Here is an 18767-nt window from a genome sequence, read left to right on the forward strand (position 1 = left end):
TTTATATTCATCCCGGTGACACTAACGGCGATTTTGCGCGCGGCCTACAACCGTGCCACCCCGCCAGTTTTCCCAGTAACATTGGCGATTCTAAACGTATAGTTCAAGTCCTTTCTGGGTCAGGGGAGATTAATTGGCCGTAACCAAGAGCACTATCGTACTGTAGCGGTAATGTATCCCTCCACGATCTTAATAATAGTTATTAACGATCGCCGTCTAGTTGTCGAAGTGCTCATCTAAGAAAGACACGCCCAAAGTTAATGACACACCGCCGCAATAAACTGTGTCGTATCAAACTATAAATATTTAAAAAAAAAAAAAAATTTAGCATGAAAGAGACAATAGTATATAAACTATAGCGTAGCGTTAAAGGAAAATGTACAAAATATTACATTTTGTTTGATAATTTACAAGCCTTTACGAAGATTTTATTGAAATAAGTTTGTAACGATCTGAGTTTTGACAAACAAAGAACGATTTACATCATCCCTTTAGTTAACCATTTTTAAAACACGTGCTCTGAGGCCGCAGGATAGTACAAAAGGTTTAAGCCTTGACCCAGAAAAAAAACTCGAGCCCTTTTCATCGAGTGACGTCGACTCATACGTTCCACTGAGGGAATATACACGTGGCTGCATATAACTTTTTCCAACATAAAGTGCCAAGGTTGAGCAGTTTCTGAACGTCAATTTAGAATTTAGCCTTTCCTTTAATTTTAAATTAGCGTTTATTGTATACGAATAATTTGACTTGAAAATCAAAATATGATACAATAATGTATCTTATTTTAATTGAAACGTTCTGAGAGTCGCATCAAGCGTCATTTTAGTTAATTTACAATTTTCTAAATTACCCAAATAATAATATCTGAATATATTCTTTTGTATTATGAATTAATTATTTGTTCTAATTAAAAACGTAATATGTAAAATGGCCTTGAATATGAGATTTCAACGGGCTAACTCAGGGATTAAATGACTCGCGAGCTCTTTTGCTTACTAATGTAAGATTGGCGATGATCCAGCAGTACTCGAAACTTTAATAAACTAACCGTTCGGCGTCCAATTACGTCAGTCATCGTCTGCAGAATATAATTAAATTTTGACACGTGTGGCACGTCTCTCTTGTAATCGATTCACCAAAATTGCAGTAGTGCCGCTAACGATTAAATGAAGATTAAGCGTTTTGTACGCTGTTACATCTCTCTCGTGTACATTCGGAAATACATACTAAATTAGTTATCTATGTTTTATTAATCATCTATGCCAAATTGTTTTAAATGTAACTAGAATTTATTAATGATCTGATGATTCAACAAATTATAATTCTGTCTTTTCAATAATTATTTATATTAATGAACATAAAAATATTTTTAAAATCCAAGTTTTTGTGTTACTTAGCGTTAAATTTCTTCACTGCGGTATCTTTTTAATTTAAAAAAAATATATATCAATATAAATAAACGTTCTCGTTTTTCAAGATAAACCAAATCACCGAAAAGCCGAATATTCACCATTTTTTAAGAGTTCTACTTTTAATACATAGATGAAAATTCTTCCTATTACGAGAGAAGTAGTTGCTCGCAAGCCTACAAGGCCGAAAACCTCTCAGCGGAAAGCATCGGTTTATTCGTCGTTCTAAACCGTCGTACATTCTTTTCCCGTGATCGATAGAAAATTGATTCGTCAGTCCCCATCGTCGATAGGCGCGCACTCGGGGGGGAGCGGTGGTGAAGGTGCGCGTTCACTGACGCTCAAGTGGGGCAAAAGGGAACCACTTAGCCGAAACTGCAGGAGTCTGGGAGTCAGCAGCTATTCGGCAGACGTCACTGGCGCCAGCGGACTACCTTAAAGCCCGGCCATCCCCTAGCCGTCCTCGTCCGCCCCTGCCACCGACAATCTCATTCCCCAAAAGCGTCGCAAGAATTATAAAGTTGGTGGAGGAGAGGAGAGAAAAGAAAAGAGCGCGGGAAGAGGGGAAACGACTTCTTTCCTTGCCACCCAGCGTTGTCAGTCGAGCGACCCACACCCGCCTCCCTCGTCCCGCAACCTACACGCTCTACCTCGATCTATCGTTACTATCCCTTGGTCTTCCTCCCCTATCTTTCCCCTTTGTTCCTATTCTTTCGCCCCTTCGCCGCCGCCCCGCGCACCGCTCTCTTCCTCCTCCGGCGCTTTTTGTTTTAACTTAGAAGTTTTCGCGAAGAAACCGATCGGGGACGAGCGAGTTTCGAGTTTCGACCGCGAGTTACGAGCGGTACGGATCCGAAAATCTGTTCTCCATTAGCGCGACGCCGACCGGAAGTCGTTCAATTAGAGTCATGTACCGTGTGATCTCGAAATAATCCGGCGCTCGAGAGACTCCATTGTTATTTCGGACGGCAGAAGTTTCGTCGAGCGCGCTCCCGTTTAATGAGCGACGCTTCTCGTAGTTTCGCAGTTTCCGCTCGCGGCTCGAGACTACTCCCGCGGATAGTTTTACAGCGCGATGACGGGATAAGGCCGGACTTGGTCGGTCGTTTCTTTATCGCCGCTCTCGATAAAACGGAACGATCTTCGGATTATCACGTTATCAACTCGTTATCCGTTCTTTTGTTACTTGTTGTTTTTGCTCAAGAAAAAAGTGGCATTATTGATAAATATGAGAAGAGGAATAAAAATCATCGTTTTTAATTTCTAGAATTAAAAATATTAACTAACTTTACGTAGTATATCATTTTTAACACAGTGTCAATTATCACAGACCGATTTTCAGGCACCGAAGCTCGATAAATTGATTTTCGCCGCCGCTTTAGATAGAATTTTAGCTCGTAAAAATGATTGAAAATATTTTCTCAAACGACGGGAAGAATTTTTCCGAAGAATTACCGCAAAATTTTTCCCGTCACCGTCACGGCAGCGCCGCCGCCGCGTTGAAACGTTGTGCCTCGGAGCGCGTTTCTTACGCGTCGCGCTACGCTGCGCTTTTCGCTCGCCGCGGCAGTATCGGTTTTATCCAGACGCTCGAATTTATGCTCTTTCCACCAAACGGTAAATGGATATACAGTCGGATAAAAAAAAAAAAAAAGAGAGAGAGAGAGAGGAGAGAGAAAATGGAGAAAGAAAAGAGAAGAAACAAAAAGACATCGATCCTCCGGAACTAACGGAGATCGGCGTGCATACCGGTTTCATACGCACAACAAACTACTAGAACGGCAGCCGGAGGCGTTAATATACCGGGGCGTAAGCCCGGGGGCGGTATTTTTTCGCCACTCGCGCGCATTCGCCGCTTTGAAAAATATTTTTCTGAAAGCTAATATCTCTCTCGGGCCGATATTCCACCGTGTAAATAATATCCGCGCCCGTAGGGACAACAAAGTAGGCTGTCATGTGAGTGCAATCGCCAAAAGAGGCTCTCCGGGGAAAAAAAATGAGCCGCTCGCGTGGCCAAACGCTCGTGTCATTTTTTCTCGCTGTCCGCTTGCCTGCTTGCTGCTTTTCGCTTTGCCCCCGTTCAACGATGACGGCGGGAGCCGAGAAAAAACGAGCGAACGACGAAAATGATTTTGAATCGCAATCAGCGTCGCCGGATATCGACTAAGTGCGCAAAAATTTGAATTTGCGTCCGACTGGACAATCAAATTTTTCGTATAATTCTTTTTTATTAATTTTTCCACCTTCTGTTTTATTAATCAATTTGTTGTTTATTTTTCAATCCTTTTATCGCTTTTTATCTCGTGAAAATGCTGCTGTATAATACCGCAGCGCTCAGTTTATGAACTACTACCGGTCTGCAAATGAATCGATGGATTACATTTCATTCTCGACGTTTCCTTATGCAATACAACAGAAAGAAAGATCATTGCAGCGATCACGCAAGCGGCGCAGATTGACAGAGGAAGCCAACATCCAGCCAGTTTGCAACCAGCCGCCGGAAAGTACACGCTAGAACGCGATTACAGCGGGTGATTAATATCGTCAAACGTTTATCCGTGCATTCGTACCGCATTTTTATCTCCATTAGTACGACGATGGCGACGATAACGATGAGGTAGGATAAAGCTGTAATTACACGCCGCACTTGTGCGTGTGCGAAAGATTAAAAGGCGCCGGTAGTGAAGTGGGAATTATTTTAGTCGCGTTGTTGCGATGTACTAACGGCAAAGCGATTTTCCCCGAGAAATCGCGTTACATTTTTGCGCCGTTTCTCTTTCCCCGCCCACCGTCGAAAGAGAGAGAGAGCGAGGTGTAAAAAAAAAAAAAAAAGGAGCCGACGTAAAGGGACGTGAAAACGTTTTAATTTTTATCGCAAGCTTTACGCGCGCAAAGCACTCCGCTGAAAGTGACGAGACAGATCACATTACACGGACGCGATTACTAGTGTAATTCCGTGTAAATCGTCCAAGGTCGCCGCAAAAAGCTAGACGAATGTTTAAAGGAAAACGGTGAATGGGAAATGTAGAAGGCATTTGTATTTGTGTGCTTAGGTCGACCAGCATTCCGTAGACAATCGAATAAACTGCGCTTCTATGCTTAGCTTAGAACGACTCTTTATTCTTTGAAATGTGAAAATATATCAATAACACACAGGTATATTTTTAATATCTTCTCTATCTGTCAATTTTATTTCCAAAAAACCAATTTTTAGATTACATTTTTATACATAATAATATACTCTTTCTTTTAAATACTAGAGATTAAATTTTTTAATCTATTTTTCTCAGAATATCACTATTACCAATACGCTTTTTTTTTTTTTAATGGTAAATCGCTCAATTACATTCCTTCATATTTGCTACGAAACTTCCATTGCATGTAAATACATGATGAGAATGGGATACTCGCGTTTATCGTCAAGTGCGCGAACGCGAGTCCTCCGAGACTTGCGAGAAAATTCAGGCCTCGCGCGAGTGTTTTTCGCAACCGTGTAATTGTTCGCCGCTTCGCTTCTTCGTCAAACAGAATGCGACTGTTTTCGTGTGATCGCGATCGGCAATATTGTGTTAAGGCTTTCCATAAAATTCGCGGCCCGCGGCGATGTAATTGTTATCGCGTCCAAGTCAATAGCGATTTCGCACAAAACACCGTCGGAACACAGGTTGCCGCTATATGAATGTGTCGGCACGTACGAAATGGCGGACGGCGGGGGCACGGGGGGGGCCGGAAGGGTCGGGTAACGGGGGGGGGCGGGGGGAGGGGGGGCACAAAACGTCGAAGCGATTTATTAAATACCGTACGGGTGAGCACTGTTATGACACGAGTATGCAAATATTATTTTGCGTGTGCACGAGGGGGCAATCAATGACCCGCTCTCCCCATTCCCCCTTCATCCGCCGGATATCTTCCTCCCTTCGTAGTTCGATCGAAAACTCAGCATGAGAGAAAGCTCGCGAAAGATTTCGAACGAACTTCCGGATGATTAATCAGTCACACGAGAATGATATATCGATCCGCGGACTCTAATGCCTCGCAGACGGACGACGTAGATTTACGTCCGTTCCTTATCCCGCGACTACATAATGCATTTGAGTGAAACTATGGAAATTAGCCGGGGTTCTTTCGATTACTGAAGTCGACAAGGTAGCCAAGCAGTTATTGGCCGCTTGTGAAATATTTAGTCTCATAAAATAACATGAATATACATATATATATATATATTATATATGATCATTAACTACGTCATAATCTTTTTTATCGACAACTTTGCATCACTTTTTTTCGTATCATCAACGAACATAAATATATAATAAACAAAACTTGAAAATTCTTGAAAATGAACGACCGTGTATGGAGTCGTCGGAAATTAAACGCTACTCAAAATCTATCATTGCTGAAATGTAATTAAATCTATAATTTTTTTCTTTTTTTTTTTTCAATAAATGAACTTTAATTCAACGATCTAAGAAACCCGAGTGGCCAACTACCACGTCACCGCGACGTTCTAATTAACGTCGGCTTAATCTGCTGTCAATATCTTTTTATTTATCGATACAATGATTGCGGTCGCTGATAACTTGAAAATCGAGAAATCTTGAGAAACTCACCGATGAGCTGCCCTTCGGTCGTCCCGCAGAAGTTATTTCGCGATCCGTCGGACAACGGCGGCATCGGCAAGGACGACGGGGGTGTCGAGGGCAAGGGGGTTAACTGCTAGTGAACCCACGAATGGGTAGCGGCGGGGGTCGCCGCGTTCGTGCTCACGTAGACGCCCGCGGGTGCATTGCCGGTCGTTGTGCCGACAACGACGCCCGTGTTCTGAGAGACGACGCCGCCGTTCTGGCCGACAACATTGCCGTCGCTTACTTGCACGGTGCCCATCACTCCCTGCTGGAAGTTGAAGTCCAGTGTGCCGCCCATCGACAGCTCATGTTTGATCACCTGTAATTCGCGTGTCGAATCGACGTGTTTATATATGTTTACGAAGAATCACCTCCCTCTACAGTAAATTCTTGATGAATTTATCATTCTTTTCGTGGAATTTTAATTAAAATTATTCTCTAAAATAATCTCTCTTGTCTTTATCACATAAAACATATATATTTCCGCGTATAGCGTAAATTTATATATATATATATGCTTCTGCAACGCGATGTTTACGGAAAAAAGGTGATGTGGATAATTTAGATATAAAAACTAAATGTTTTGGATATAAGATCAATATTTTAACGATTAAAATAAATAACACTATTGATATAAATTTCACACCGCGTCACAGCAAATTGTCTGTTTTGTTTTCTAATTTTTTGTAACTCATAAAAAAGTTTCATTTAATACAGAAAGCGTTAAAACGTTCAAGAGAAATGTTTCCTTCACTTGTTCAATTATTATTCAATTAGAAATTTATTCAATTATTTCAAATACTTATTAATACAAAGGTATTAGTAACAAAAGACATGACAATGGCAACGCCAGTAGTAATGGACACAGCATGATCAGACTTACTTCCTCAACGTTGCAATCGAAACCGCCGTGCATCGCCTCGATGTTGATGTTGAGATCGTCGAGAAGGGCGGAATGGTTGAGCGCACCCATCAGCTGGCCCATCATAGTGCTAGGTGTGGCGGGGCAGGGTGTCGGGGTGTTCGGCGGGCTAGGACCAGCTGGTCCAGTCTGTGCCGGCTGATGCTGCGGCTGATGCGGCGGCTGATGCGGCGGCTGATGCGGCGGCTGATGCGGCGGCTGATGCTGCGGCTGATGCTGCCGCTGTTGCTGCTGCTGCTGCTGTTGCTGTTGACGCTGTTGCGTCTGAATCATGTATTGCAGCGTCTGTTGCTGATTAGTGCCCAATGTCGTGGGGCTCGGTTCGCTCTGCTGATACGACGGTGACATGCCGGACACGGGACTCAGGTTCTAAGTTAAAAAAAAAAAAAAAAAAAGAAGAAGCGCGATGAAAAACAAATACGAAGTAAAAATACGATCGTAATAATCGATGTACATAACAAATTATGTACTAATATGTTATTAATATTAGTGATTTATAAATAATATATAAAACATATTTGCACGCAAGCGTGACTGTTTACGTCGTAAATTATACTAATTCCACTTTCGCTCGCATAAATATCGATCTTCATGTTTGTCATGGTTTATATCTCTCATAATTTATTAGAAATATGATAAGCCCCCGTAAAATTGAAAATTTCGTTGTTTCGGTGCGCTGGAAGGAAAATTTATAAACTTTTTAAAAACCGATCTGTATCTCACGGCAATAAAATAAGTGATTAATATAAATAAAATACGGGAACTTTCTCATAATAAAAATTTAATCTTGCGAAAATTGATCAATTACAACAGACAGATTGTTCCGAGCTTGGCCCGAGTATGTTTGCATTTGTACCGTTATCGAAAATACGTTTCGATACAATTCCATAAGCGTATGATGCTTTTTTAAGCCAGTTCCAATAATGAAATGTAAATAAGCTTCCATCGCACCGTCGCAAATCTCTTCACACGGGACAACAAAAATATTGCTGCAAAAATACCAGCGTCGTGGAAAATAGCGAATTAAATTTCCACGAAGAAAAGACTCTCCCCCCCCCCTTTCCTCCCCCCCCCGGTTCCTTGCGGACGGTACCTTTCTATTAGACCGTATTTAATTAGTTTTGTAAAATAATACGATATTTATTAATCCTTTTCTCGCCGCCATCGGTTAACGTCATCCTTTGTCTCTGCAAGCGGTGTAGAAGCCGCCGCTAGACGGACACCGCTTCGCGTACGTGTGTGTGAAACATATATCGCGATCCTTATTGATTTTGCAACATTGCCAGGCCGAACATGCGCAACATAAAAACGCCGACGTCCTCCTTTGTGGAGGATTGTGGCGTTCTCGCGCGAAAAATACGTCAAAAATTTTCGGACTCACCATCTGACAGGCACACGGCTGCAGACCGTGGATCGGGCATCTCTGCTGATTGGCCGACTGCGGGGTAGGTGGCAGGCCATAGGATGCGGACGACGGAGTGCGTAGGCCGTTGTTCCTCTGGTATTGCGCTTCGTAGTAAGGCGGCGGCGGGCCGGTTTGTTGCTGGTGGCCGGCCGGCGGTGACGTTTGGTAAATTTGGTAGGGCTCCAGTTTCATCGTTTCCGCCAGGTTGCCAGCTAGAATCGTGTCCGCTGTTGAGAGCACAATGCACAATCGTATATTAATCGTGTGTCGAAGAATGAATGAACGGCAAGAAAAGTCCACCTTGTCCTGCTGATTAACTTCAACTCAAATTGATCGAAACATTATACTCCAAATATTCTAAAAATATTGAGATAAAAAAAGAGAGAGGAGAAAGGAGAGGAAGTAAATGTATACCTAATTGTTGTTCTGGGCTGTAAGAAGATGCGTAAGTCGGCGTCCAGTCTGGTTCTCCGAGAACTGCCGGGATAGGACTCAATCGGCCACAGGAAGAGGCGTTACTCGAAGCGCGCGGGCTGAATAAAAAAAAAAAAAGGATAAAAATTCGTCTATTATATTGCGAAACTGCTTTATATTACTTCCTTCCGTGCTATCACGACTAATATTTCTTTTTAATTCTCCGTGTGATATAATGTCCGATTCATACATGTGTCTTCTTTCCAAAATTAAAACGGTTCTATTATTTCAATTAATATTTGCAAATTGTGTATTCTCTCAAAATTAAAATGTGGATTAATTTTACTTGATTCGTATCGACTGAGCGATCCGCAAAAAAAAAAAAAAAGACGTGCAGTCTAAACTAGCCATTCGAATATAAAATCTTCACGCGTTACATAGATTTTATACATTTCACTCTTGATTGAACGAAAATATTCAAGCCCGGTCAGCGACGTACCGGAAGTCGGAGGAAAGTTGAAATCCGCTGGCGGGCAGCGGGCTGTCCGGAAACAGGTCCAGACCCTCTCCGACGCTGCTGCTGGGACTAGATGTGGGCTCGGCCAGTAGTCCGCCGTTCCTCAGGGCCTCAGCAATCTTCTTCGAACGACCGCGTCGCTTCTCCAGACTCCCGGTGCTCTCCATAGTAGTGGCCCTGCGCAACAAGCATGACGCAGGTGCAACTCCCGACAGTTCGCGGTTCAAGAGATATGAAAAGACTGAGAGCGAGAGAGAGAGAGAGAGAGAGGGGGACAAATTACCGACAATTCGAACTTACCTGCGACGGGCGGACTTGCCCGGCTTGGCATCACGATTGATCATCCACCAGGAGCTCTTGCCAGTTCCCTCGTTCTGCACTCGCATGAATCTGCTGTGTAGCGATAAGTTGTGACGTATGGAATTCTGCGAACAGAAAGAGTGACGTGATTTACATAGTAAAATAACAGGCGGAGCGATGAAACATTTTTCATCAATTATGTAACGGTCTTGGATTCACCTTGATATTAATAATATAATTAATTTCGCTCTCCGCTAAAGAAGGATACGATAAGATATTAGCAATTCGAGTTCGGAAATAGCGGTATCTATAAAATAAAACCCATCAGACTTTTTCGCGAGACATACCTCGCGAATGACCCAAATGTTCTTATAAATTATATGAGGGAACATCTCTTGTTCGATATATCGTCGCTGCTAAGTTTGAAGCGAAATACTATCCGTACTATCGCATAACATCTGTATGGGTTTACGAGAATAACGTACACGAAAAAACCAATTCGAAGAGTGAATCATAGAAGCCGCGCTTTATAGTTCTCCGCCGTCCCTCCCTTCATTAGGCAAATTGAATCGGCTACGAGCATACTAGCCGGGTTTTCCGAAAAATTTCGGGAAGCTTCTACCCTAATACGAAAGTGCCCGGTGTCGCGAAGCGATAACAATTTCCTTTCGTCTTCGTCTCCTGATGCGCGAGTCGGCGAGACGGGCGCGCACCGAAGGATATGCTTTCAGACGAAGAACACGTACACGTAGAAGGCGACGCGATAAATAAAAATGGCCTTCTTTAAAACCGTTATATCGCGAACGAGACAGGCGGAAGTTGACGCAAAGTACCGCGAAGAACTTTCGCAAACTCGCGGCTACGGCGTTTTATCGTTTCGTTAAGTCGCGCCGCCCTAAAACACAGTCGCGGATTGTTCGCCCTTAAATGAACAGAAACAATCGTGACAATCTATTTTCTCTGATAATTTAGCCCAGTGTTATTTTTATACCTATCGCAAATATGTTCGAAAAATTTCTTTACAAAAATAAATATCCATCTATTTGTGTCTAAATTTATCTACGAGTATCGTATTTTTACAACTCTTTATCTTTTATCGTTTAACTTGTAAAATTGCCAGATATTTATCATCCGGCTGCCTGCGTCCAATTTACTTGAACGTCCGACGCGCGCATCGTGCACTTCACATCCAAAAATTTATAACGTAGAAATGTACACGACACGTATTCTTTACTGCTCGAAAGAAATAGCTCGCCTTTATGACGTGCACGGCGTTCGTCGCTTCCATCCACGTGTCCCTTTCAATATCAATTCGCGAAAAAAGAGATCCAGACGATATTCAGCATGTAAGCTCCGCTTGTGTTGTTGATATGATGGTCATAATATCGCAGTCCGCACAATCGTATAACAGCCGGAATAAAGCTTCATAGCCGGGAAATCCTTTTTTTTTCGCTCTACCGTGTTAGTGCCTGATTCCGATAAGCTCGCGAAATTAGTTGTTCACAGACAAATTCTGCGGTGGAAAACGTCGTTACTTTTATCGCGTTTTAGCCTTCTGCTCGGCCTTTACTGCCCGACGCTTTTCTCGAACTTGACCGATCGTCTTACTGGACCTTTGAATATTCGGGAAGTCGAAAGCATTTATCGACAAGAGCCTGAGAAGCTGCCCCGGGTATATCGCGCCAGCAGGACGCTTTTACGATCGCCAGCGCCAGGCTTCTTTCGCCTTTAACCCCCGCGTGACAGACTCGCGCTAGGAGGGCGGACTCCCCCTTCGATGGGGCGATCAGCCATTCCAGTCGTGCAGTCGCGGGCTATACGGCGGGACTTTATAACCCCATCATCTACCCGCCTTTATCGGCGCTACGCTCCGAAGATGAAGACATTTTCGGCGCCACCGTTCTGATTTTTCCATTGAACCGCCCGAGCTAAGGATTACGTCGGAGAGATTTCAAGGATTTTAATATTTTAAGAAGTAGCGCAAAACTGCGGAGAAAAAAAGCGATCGTTTAATTCTTAAATAAAAACAACGGAATACTTTATTATATTGAAAAATATGTAATCTCAAAAATTTTTTCGCATATTTTCGTTATTTCTTGAAGTTATAATGGAAAAATTTCTCATTAATTCGTAAAGATAAAAATGCAGATTTAAATTAGAGATATAATTTATAGATATCCATCGTAACTGATGAATTTATAAAGTTAAAGTCAAATTACAGAGATTAATATTTCAGTGTTAATATATAATGGCATAATTGTAACTCATCAAGCCTGAGAAAATTTCAAACCGCTGAGAATCAGATAATAAAATATTGTATCTATTAAAATCCATCTCTCCCCGTTAATCAGAATTATGCAAAGTACGCAACTAAAGCTTTTCATATTTCATTAATTCTTTCAATACCGTTCAGTTTCAAACAAGATCTAATTAAATTTCTCTACTTGTCTTTATTTATGACTAAATGTTATTTGAAAAGAGACCATCTGTCGGGATTAGTTGAGTGAGTTTCAAGATAGAGATCATCTCGTTGATCTCGCACGAGATAAAAAAAACAGAACGAGCTCTCTCTCTCTCTCTCTTTCTTCAAGTTCGGATTGCGAACCGCCGATAAAGTCCGGCACTTTCGTCCCGAATCTCTATAAACCACGTAGAAACAGCCTTCGTCGTCCAGAAACGCAAAGAACGCGACGAAGATGACTCGTAGACTCGAACAGACAAAACGAGAAACGTTTATTTCGCATTCGAATGGATAGTATAACGTCCAATTTATGGAGCACGTATACTCGTCCTGCTCGCGTAACTTGCGCGGCGTTCACTAGCGCGTCTTCGTCGTCGACCAGGATATGCATGATAAGGAATGCCGAAATCAGAGCAAAGACTAAACGTCGACGAGTAGTCGTAAGTCTTCAGTTCAAGGTCGATAGTCAGTCTGGAAAACAACGGCAATCTAAAAAAAAGTAGTACTAAACGTCAACTTTATGCGTGAGATAGTCCGAATTGTCCTATATAAATATTTTTTAAAGAGATGTTAGTGAGATATTTCAATAAATAATAAATTGCAAGAATTTATTTAATATTCAGGTCTCTGCAAAAAATATAATTAGTGAGCGATACGCATAACGATGCATGGCAAGCAATATACATCAATAATCGCAGGAATTTTTTATTTATTTTGATATCCATTATTGCAGAAAAAAATTCTAAAAAAAGAATGCGGAATAAAAATATCTTGATAATTTCTGCCTATATTTATTACTTATTTTATTAACACACATTGAAATATGTAAAATTCATTATAGAATTCCTGCAGAACGCTAAAATTCGCTATTGATGAAACGCTCTCATCGCGTTTTGATCAGTTGTGCATAATGTTGCGATGCGCACAATGCGCCCGCGAAACAAGAATCGTCGATCAATTACATCTCGGTTTCGACAGATTGCAAATGGCCTTTCCGATACGAGGAACGCGGAAACGAGCGAGCGGGTTGCTCGTCACAGAGAATTTGCGATGATGATTGGCTAAGGCAAGCGACGGTTTGAATAATAAAGCGCGATCGTTAGGTAACTACAAGCACGGAAGCTTTAATTCTTAATGCGCGCGTGGACAGAAAGGTACCAAGTCCGGCCTGAACGAACAATTTGTCTCGATCGGCGAGCTTCGAGGATGCGCTCGCTCGATGATCCGACATGCACTCGCGTTTCTACGTGTGCGTCGCATACGAAAGGAAACGGAAACTCTGCGAAGAAAGTTACATAGGATTCGTGAAGTAAATGTAAAATAGCATTTTCTCTCTATTTGACAATTGCGCTTCGTTTCGGCCGCGAACCGTGTCATCGCATCGCAATGTGTCATAACAAAGTCTTGGATTCGCGCATGACGGGAAACGATTATAGATAGCAAACAATTACAGATAGCCGTATAATCGCGGAAGGAAACACAATCCTACATCAATTTTTTACGGACGTGGTTTTTATCTTGTCATGGCGTATCTCGTGCTCGAAGTCTTCCTTATCGAAAGGACGTGGCTACCAAAGTCGCGGTTTGCGGGCGAGCCGAGGCCGTGGCGTGTCTTTTGTGGTGACTTTCATCGCGCCACAAAGAAACTCCATAACCAGGCGCGAGATAACGACACCGAATCTTAACTTTGACAATCAGGAAGCGCGCATTAAGTAAAAAACTGTTGTTCGACAATTTTGTCGTTTTAAATTATTAATCACAAAGCCAGAATTAGTCGAATAAGTTCCGTCAATCAATTCGCCGTGAGAAAATTATTTAACAGAGCGTGAATAAATAACAGTCAATCATACAAATTTACATGACACGTGAAATATATTAGCTATTCACTCTTAATGCTTCTTGCACATTTAATTGTGTCGAGTATCGATTAATTTAATTACACGCTTTTTAACCACTTCTCTCTTGCAAATAGATTAAATGAACTTTGTTGAATGGGTAATTCCCGAAGTTAGACAAAGGCATTTCTTTAGCGGGGCAATAGAGATTTTCCTTTGACCTCGGTTTAGTGTACGGTAAACTCGAGTTCTAAACTTACCTCGACATTATTTAACAGATGCATCGCGCCGTTGGAGATTTAAAGTCCACCGCTTTCTTATGAGAAGAGTCGCGATATAGTCCCTGTTTAATTTCATTCATCTCGCTCGAAAGTTTATAGTGCCAAATTACATATTTGAACAAACTTTTGCCCTCATCGGACGAATTACAATAATCTATCTTTTTACGAATTATCGACTGATAAACTTCATTTTTCAAGCGCTTGACAAGATTGATTGAAGTTGAAGCAAAATCAGATTCGAATTAAATTTTCTCCTGAAAAGGTGGTTCTTGGAGATCGTTATTATACTGAATTCTTCAATTTCATTTAAAATTTGGCTCAATTCACTTCAATTGAAATTTAACAAATGGCTGTCAACGCCAATTGAAAGTTTGGCAGCAATTGCGAACGTAAAAGCGCGCGATTCGCAAAAGAGGAGCGGCACCATTTTACATCGACGACTACGACGACGACGACGTTTGTGCTCTCAGGTGATTAGATGGTGACCGAGAACCGATCACATCCGAGAAGACTGCCAACAAGACCATCCCACCAATCCGCGCATGTTACTCTCCCCCCCCCCCCCCCCCCCCCCCCCCCCTCTCTCTCTCTCTCTCTGTCCCTCTCTCTCTCGGTATACATTAATTCAATTCCATTGACGAGCCCAATTTCGTAAAAAGCATTTGTCGAACGATCGAAGAAGGATCGACTGTGCACTTGCTTATGGTTTATACACATGTACACACACACCCACGCAACGCCTACCTGTATGCACTTTAGTCGGGCCACTCGCTTCGTGCTGACGTAAAGGTGATCCGTTACAAGTCTTGGCGCAGCAAGACTTCGCTTTTACATCGAGAGAACCTTCGATTTTCTTACTTTGTAATTATTCTTGAATTTAAAGCGATATCAATCTTTTTCGCGTGCATATATATTATGCAGTTTCTTAAATTAATGAAGCGAAATGACTCACTTTTTGCCCCATTCTTTTTGTCTTTTCAATCACACGTTTCCATATGTATATATAATAATATCGCATATATCCACTTTTTATCGAGAGCGATGATCGTGATTGCTATGTATGCAAATATTTATAATGACATCAATTACACATTGCAACTAGTATTATGACATTCTTGTTATTCTCCATCTCAATTATGGAGAAATAATTTTATTCTATTTGACAAAGAAGCAATTGCGCACTATAAATACGCGAATTAACCGCGACGGTTAATTCGAGGGACCGAACGAACGAGCGAACGAGCGAGTGGCGTAAAGCGGATTCCGTCGCCCGAAAATTGCGAGCACTCAAATCAGAAATCCAGTCCTGTCGGCGAAATGCAAGATCGAACGTTGTACGAGCGTTCAATTCGGTCGGTGGTGAACCGGAAGAGAGGGAGGAAACGAAGAAGATATCGAGATAGAGCCGGCGGAGATCGCGAAGGCGAAACGATGGTTTCTAGGGGCGAGCGCGGAGGAGGGACGGATGATGAAAAGAGGGACGGGGAGGGGGGCGAGCGCGGAGAGCACTTTCTCCCGAAGGGAGAAACAGTGAGCCAATTCACTAATCCCGACTTCCGATCGCGTACGTCCATTCGCGTATTTACGTTAACAGCTCCAATCAGTTTCCTCTCCATTTCCTTGCTGCGAGATAGAAAGAGGAAGGGCCATCTCGCCTCGCCGGGACTCGCAGCGTATGATTCGCGATTCGGCGGCCCTTGAGATCTTCTTTCGCTAAACTATATTCGTACGCCCGAGTTTCCGCGAACGCAATCGAATATATCGCTCTCGGCGAATGCGTTTCTTCTAAACCGAACGTTAACACAGCGGGAAAATTGCGAGAAAATCGGGAGTTTCGTAAACGACTGGATCGAAAGAAGTAAATTTTTTTTAAATCAGATAATCGATATCTTATTTATATCTCAGCATTCTCAAAACGAGATTTCAATATTGAATAAAAATCACAATCGGAAAGTTACAGTTACAAGAGTTACAGTTACAGTTACATCGGTAGAAGATTTTAATGTCAAAAATTTTCATCCATAAAAATTTATATGAACAGAATACTCGCTTTTACTTCCTAAAATACAATATGAAATAAGTTCTTTGCAGCAATAACGAGCAATTAAATATGAAACGGATTTTTACGCAATAGAAATGCAGCACTCACAATTTATATCGAGAAGCACAATCCACCCAATTTCATCTCTCGCTGCAACATCGAACGGCAAGTGAACGAGCAAGACATTCGTCTCGCGGCAGAGCTCTCGCAGAATTTAATCCGAAATATTCGCGGTTGTCCGTTTCTCCCGTCACCGTGTATCATAAATTCGATTCAGCGGCTTCGCGTCGGATACTATCGAAAAGTGACGGTCAATATTAACGCTCGCTGCCAGTAACTGCCACTGTGTCCCGAGGATGCGGTAACCAATAAAGTCTGAGAAAAACTACCAATCTCCAGCGGAAGCGGAGGAGGAACCCCACCCCCTCACGGGTATCGCCGCGCAGATAAAGAAACGTTATATTGTAATAGCCAAGAGAGCTGAAAAATCCTGAGAGATTCCGCGGAGCTGGTGGCATCTCCCTTGGACATCCCTCTCCCCCCTCCCCCGCCCCTTTCGCCGGTAATAGATTCTTTTATCGACTTGGTCAGTCTAGACCATGCCCCAGTCTCTTTATCGCGGCTAAAATATCGACAAATAGAAAAGCGGAGTAGATACGGAAAGTTTGAAAGTTCGCCGCGACATAGATGCAGATAATTGATCGCGACTTGTTCTCCAAAGTTTTCCCCTTAGGCCGGCGATTCCTGGAGAAATCTAGATGCATCGAGAGTATCGCTCGATCGTTGAGATTCTATCGCAAAGGGATTGCCATTTCAATCGCAGCTGAACAGTCTCTGTCGCCGTCTTATGCATACGTTATTCTCGCGTGTACATTTAAAGGAAGATAGAGTCGTTCGAGTTTAAAGTCCATAAAAGATCGAGAGAGATAAATATAAAAAGGATTCGAATAAATACCTACTAGAATTGCTTAGTTAAGATAAGGGAGAGTATATATCCGGGTAATTTCATGATTTTCTTCGGCAAGAAGGGTTAAAAATATATCCGGAGATACTCGTCCGCGCTTGTATACGATATAAGGAGAAGGACGACGCGGTCACAGAGGAGCGGGAAAGGCTTTCGCTCAAATTAGATCCGGGAGAGTCCTGGACTTGTCGGCGCGCGCGCCGATTTCGCCGCAATTTATACGTGGCAGTATTTTTGCGCAATTTGTGCCGGTTATGAGGACGTGGAAGCACGAGATGGTTCCACTGTGAAAAATATAGCGCGAATTTATCGCGAGGGACTTCTCTCCCCCTCCCCCCCCCTCCCCCGCCACCATTCTTTCTCTTCTCTCTCCCACCGGACGGAATATCCATTATTCGTCACTGTCGGCGCGACTGACCCGGTCTAGAGTTACGAATCATTCCTTCGAAAATTATTGCCGGCTTATAAACAGAAGCAGAAATTTCACACAAATATAAGTTTAAGTATGAAATTGGGAAAAAGTATCGATCAATCAAATTGGCGTTAAATCATTGATCGAGCGATCGAACTGCTCCATGCGCAACCGCGCGACTGTAAGCACCGCCGCGGAATTTATAGCGATCCGCGATGGTCCGCTCCTCGATTTCTCGAGCAGCTCGCGCCTAAAGTTTCGCGGGCTGGCGCGGCCAGAAATCATCGATTTTTCTACTTAACCCGGCACACACGGCCAGAGCAAGGGGCGGAGGGACGGAGGGTGGGAAGGAAGCGAGCTTGCGGAAAGAGGAACGGGAAGAGGAGGATCCCCCTTCGTCGTTTGCAAGGCAACTATTCGCGAGGTCGAGTTTGGACAGCCTCTTCCCTCCTCCGGCTTCGCCGCTTCTTTGGTCTCGTCCTGCTTTCCGCCCGACTCCTTCTTCGGAAATCCCTTAGGTTAGGTTGGGAGCAGCGGTGGTAATTCACGCGCGGGGCATGATGGATGCTCCTGACGCCCACGCGGCGTCGCGACGCCCGGCTCGACGTCGAATCCTTCTAACTGTTACGACCGGGCGCGCTCGCTCGCTCGGGCAAGCCGATTTCGAGAGTGTTCCCTGTCCGCTAGGACGATTATTGCTTTTTTTAAAAGAGGAGAGAAGAGCAGGCTAATCAAGCCGGAAAACCCAGCCGACGGACGATTTCTCTCTATAAAAGCTGCCATCGCGTTAAGCTCGCGATAAAAATCGACGGAAATAATTGGGGAATCGTTTAAGGGATTTTGTAGTGTTCGTAATGAAAGAGCGAAAAATTTTGCTCGTTTCAACTGCAAAGAAGTAAAGTTGATTGAAACTTGTAATAATTGTAACTCGTTAGCAACTTTTTTTTTTTTTTAATTTAGACATTTTTCAAATGGGATTACATAGTGTATTTTATAAAATTTTAAAATTTTCTCTACATAATGCAATTTCTATTTTTTATGCGTAGCATTTCTAAAGCAATGCTTCATTTAATTTACAAATTTAATACGGATGTAAATTTCCGGAACGATCGTGAATTTCCAGAGAATTTCGTTAAAAGTAGCTCTAATGTAATCTAATTGATTAAACTTATTCCGTT

General features: G+C 42.7%; 1 protein-coding gene across 2 annotated transcripts in view; it reads right to left on the minus strand.

Moving 5' to 3' along the window:
• Positions 1-18767, minus strand: part of LOC105678422 (forkhead box, sub-group O) — a 153258-nt gene that overhangs the window by 41749 nt on the left and 92742 nt on the right. The window contains exons 2-7 of one of the 2 annotated variants that reach the window (XR_001101703.2): positions 9596-9720; positions 9278-9472; positions 8779-8897; positions 8341-8591; positions 6921-7328; positions 6023-6356 (exon numbers count right to left, since the gene is read on the minus strand). Coding sequence is in view for 1 of the 2 variants with exons in the window: in XM_012377757.2 (XP_012233180.1) it covers positions 6129-6356; positions 6921-7328; positions 8341-8591; positions 8779-8897; positions 9278-9472; positions 9596-9720 (1326 nt within the window). In the remaining variant the exon portion in view is untranslated. Of the gene's footprint in view, positions 1-4571; positions 6357-6920; positions 7329-8340; positions 8592-8778; positions 8898-9277; positions 9473-9595; positions 9721-18767 lie in introns of those variants that run through there. The other variant, XM_012377757.2, reaches the window with a different exon arrangement.

This window comes from Linepithema humile, chromosome 7 (assembly GCF_040581485.1).
Source record: "Linepithema humile isolate Giens D197 chromosome 7, Lhum_UNIL_v1.0, whole genome shotgun sequence".
Classification (NCBI taxonomy): Eukaryota; Metazoa; Arthropoda; class Insecta; order Hymenoptera; family Formicidae; genus Linepithema; species Linepithema humile.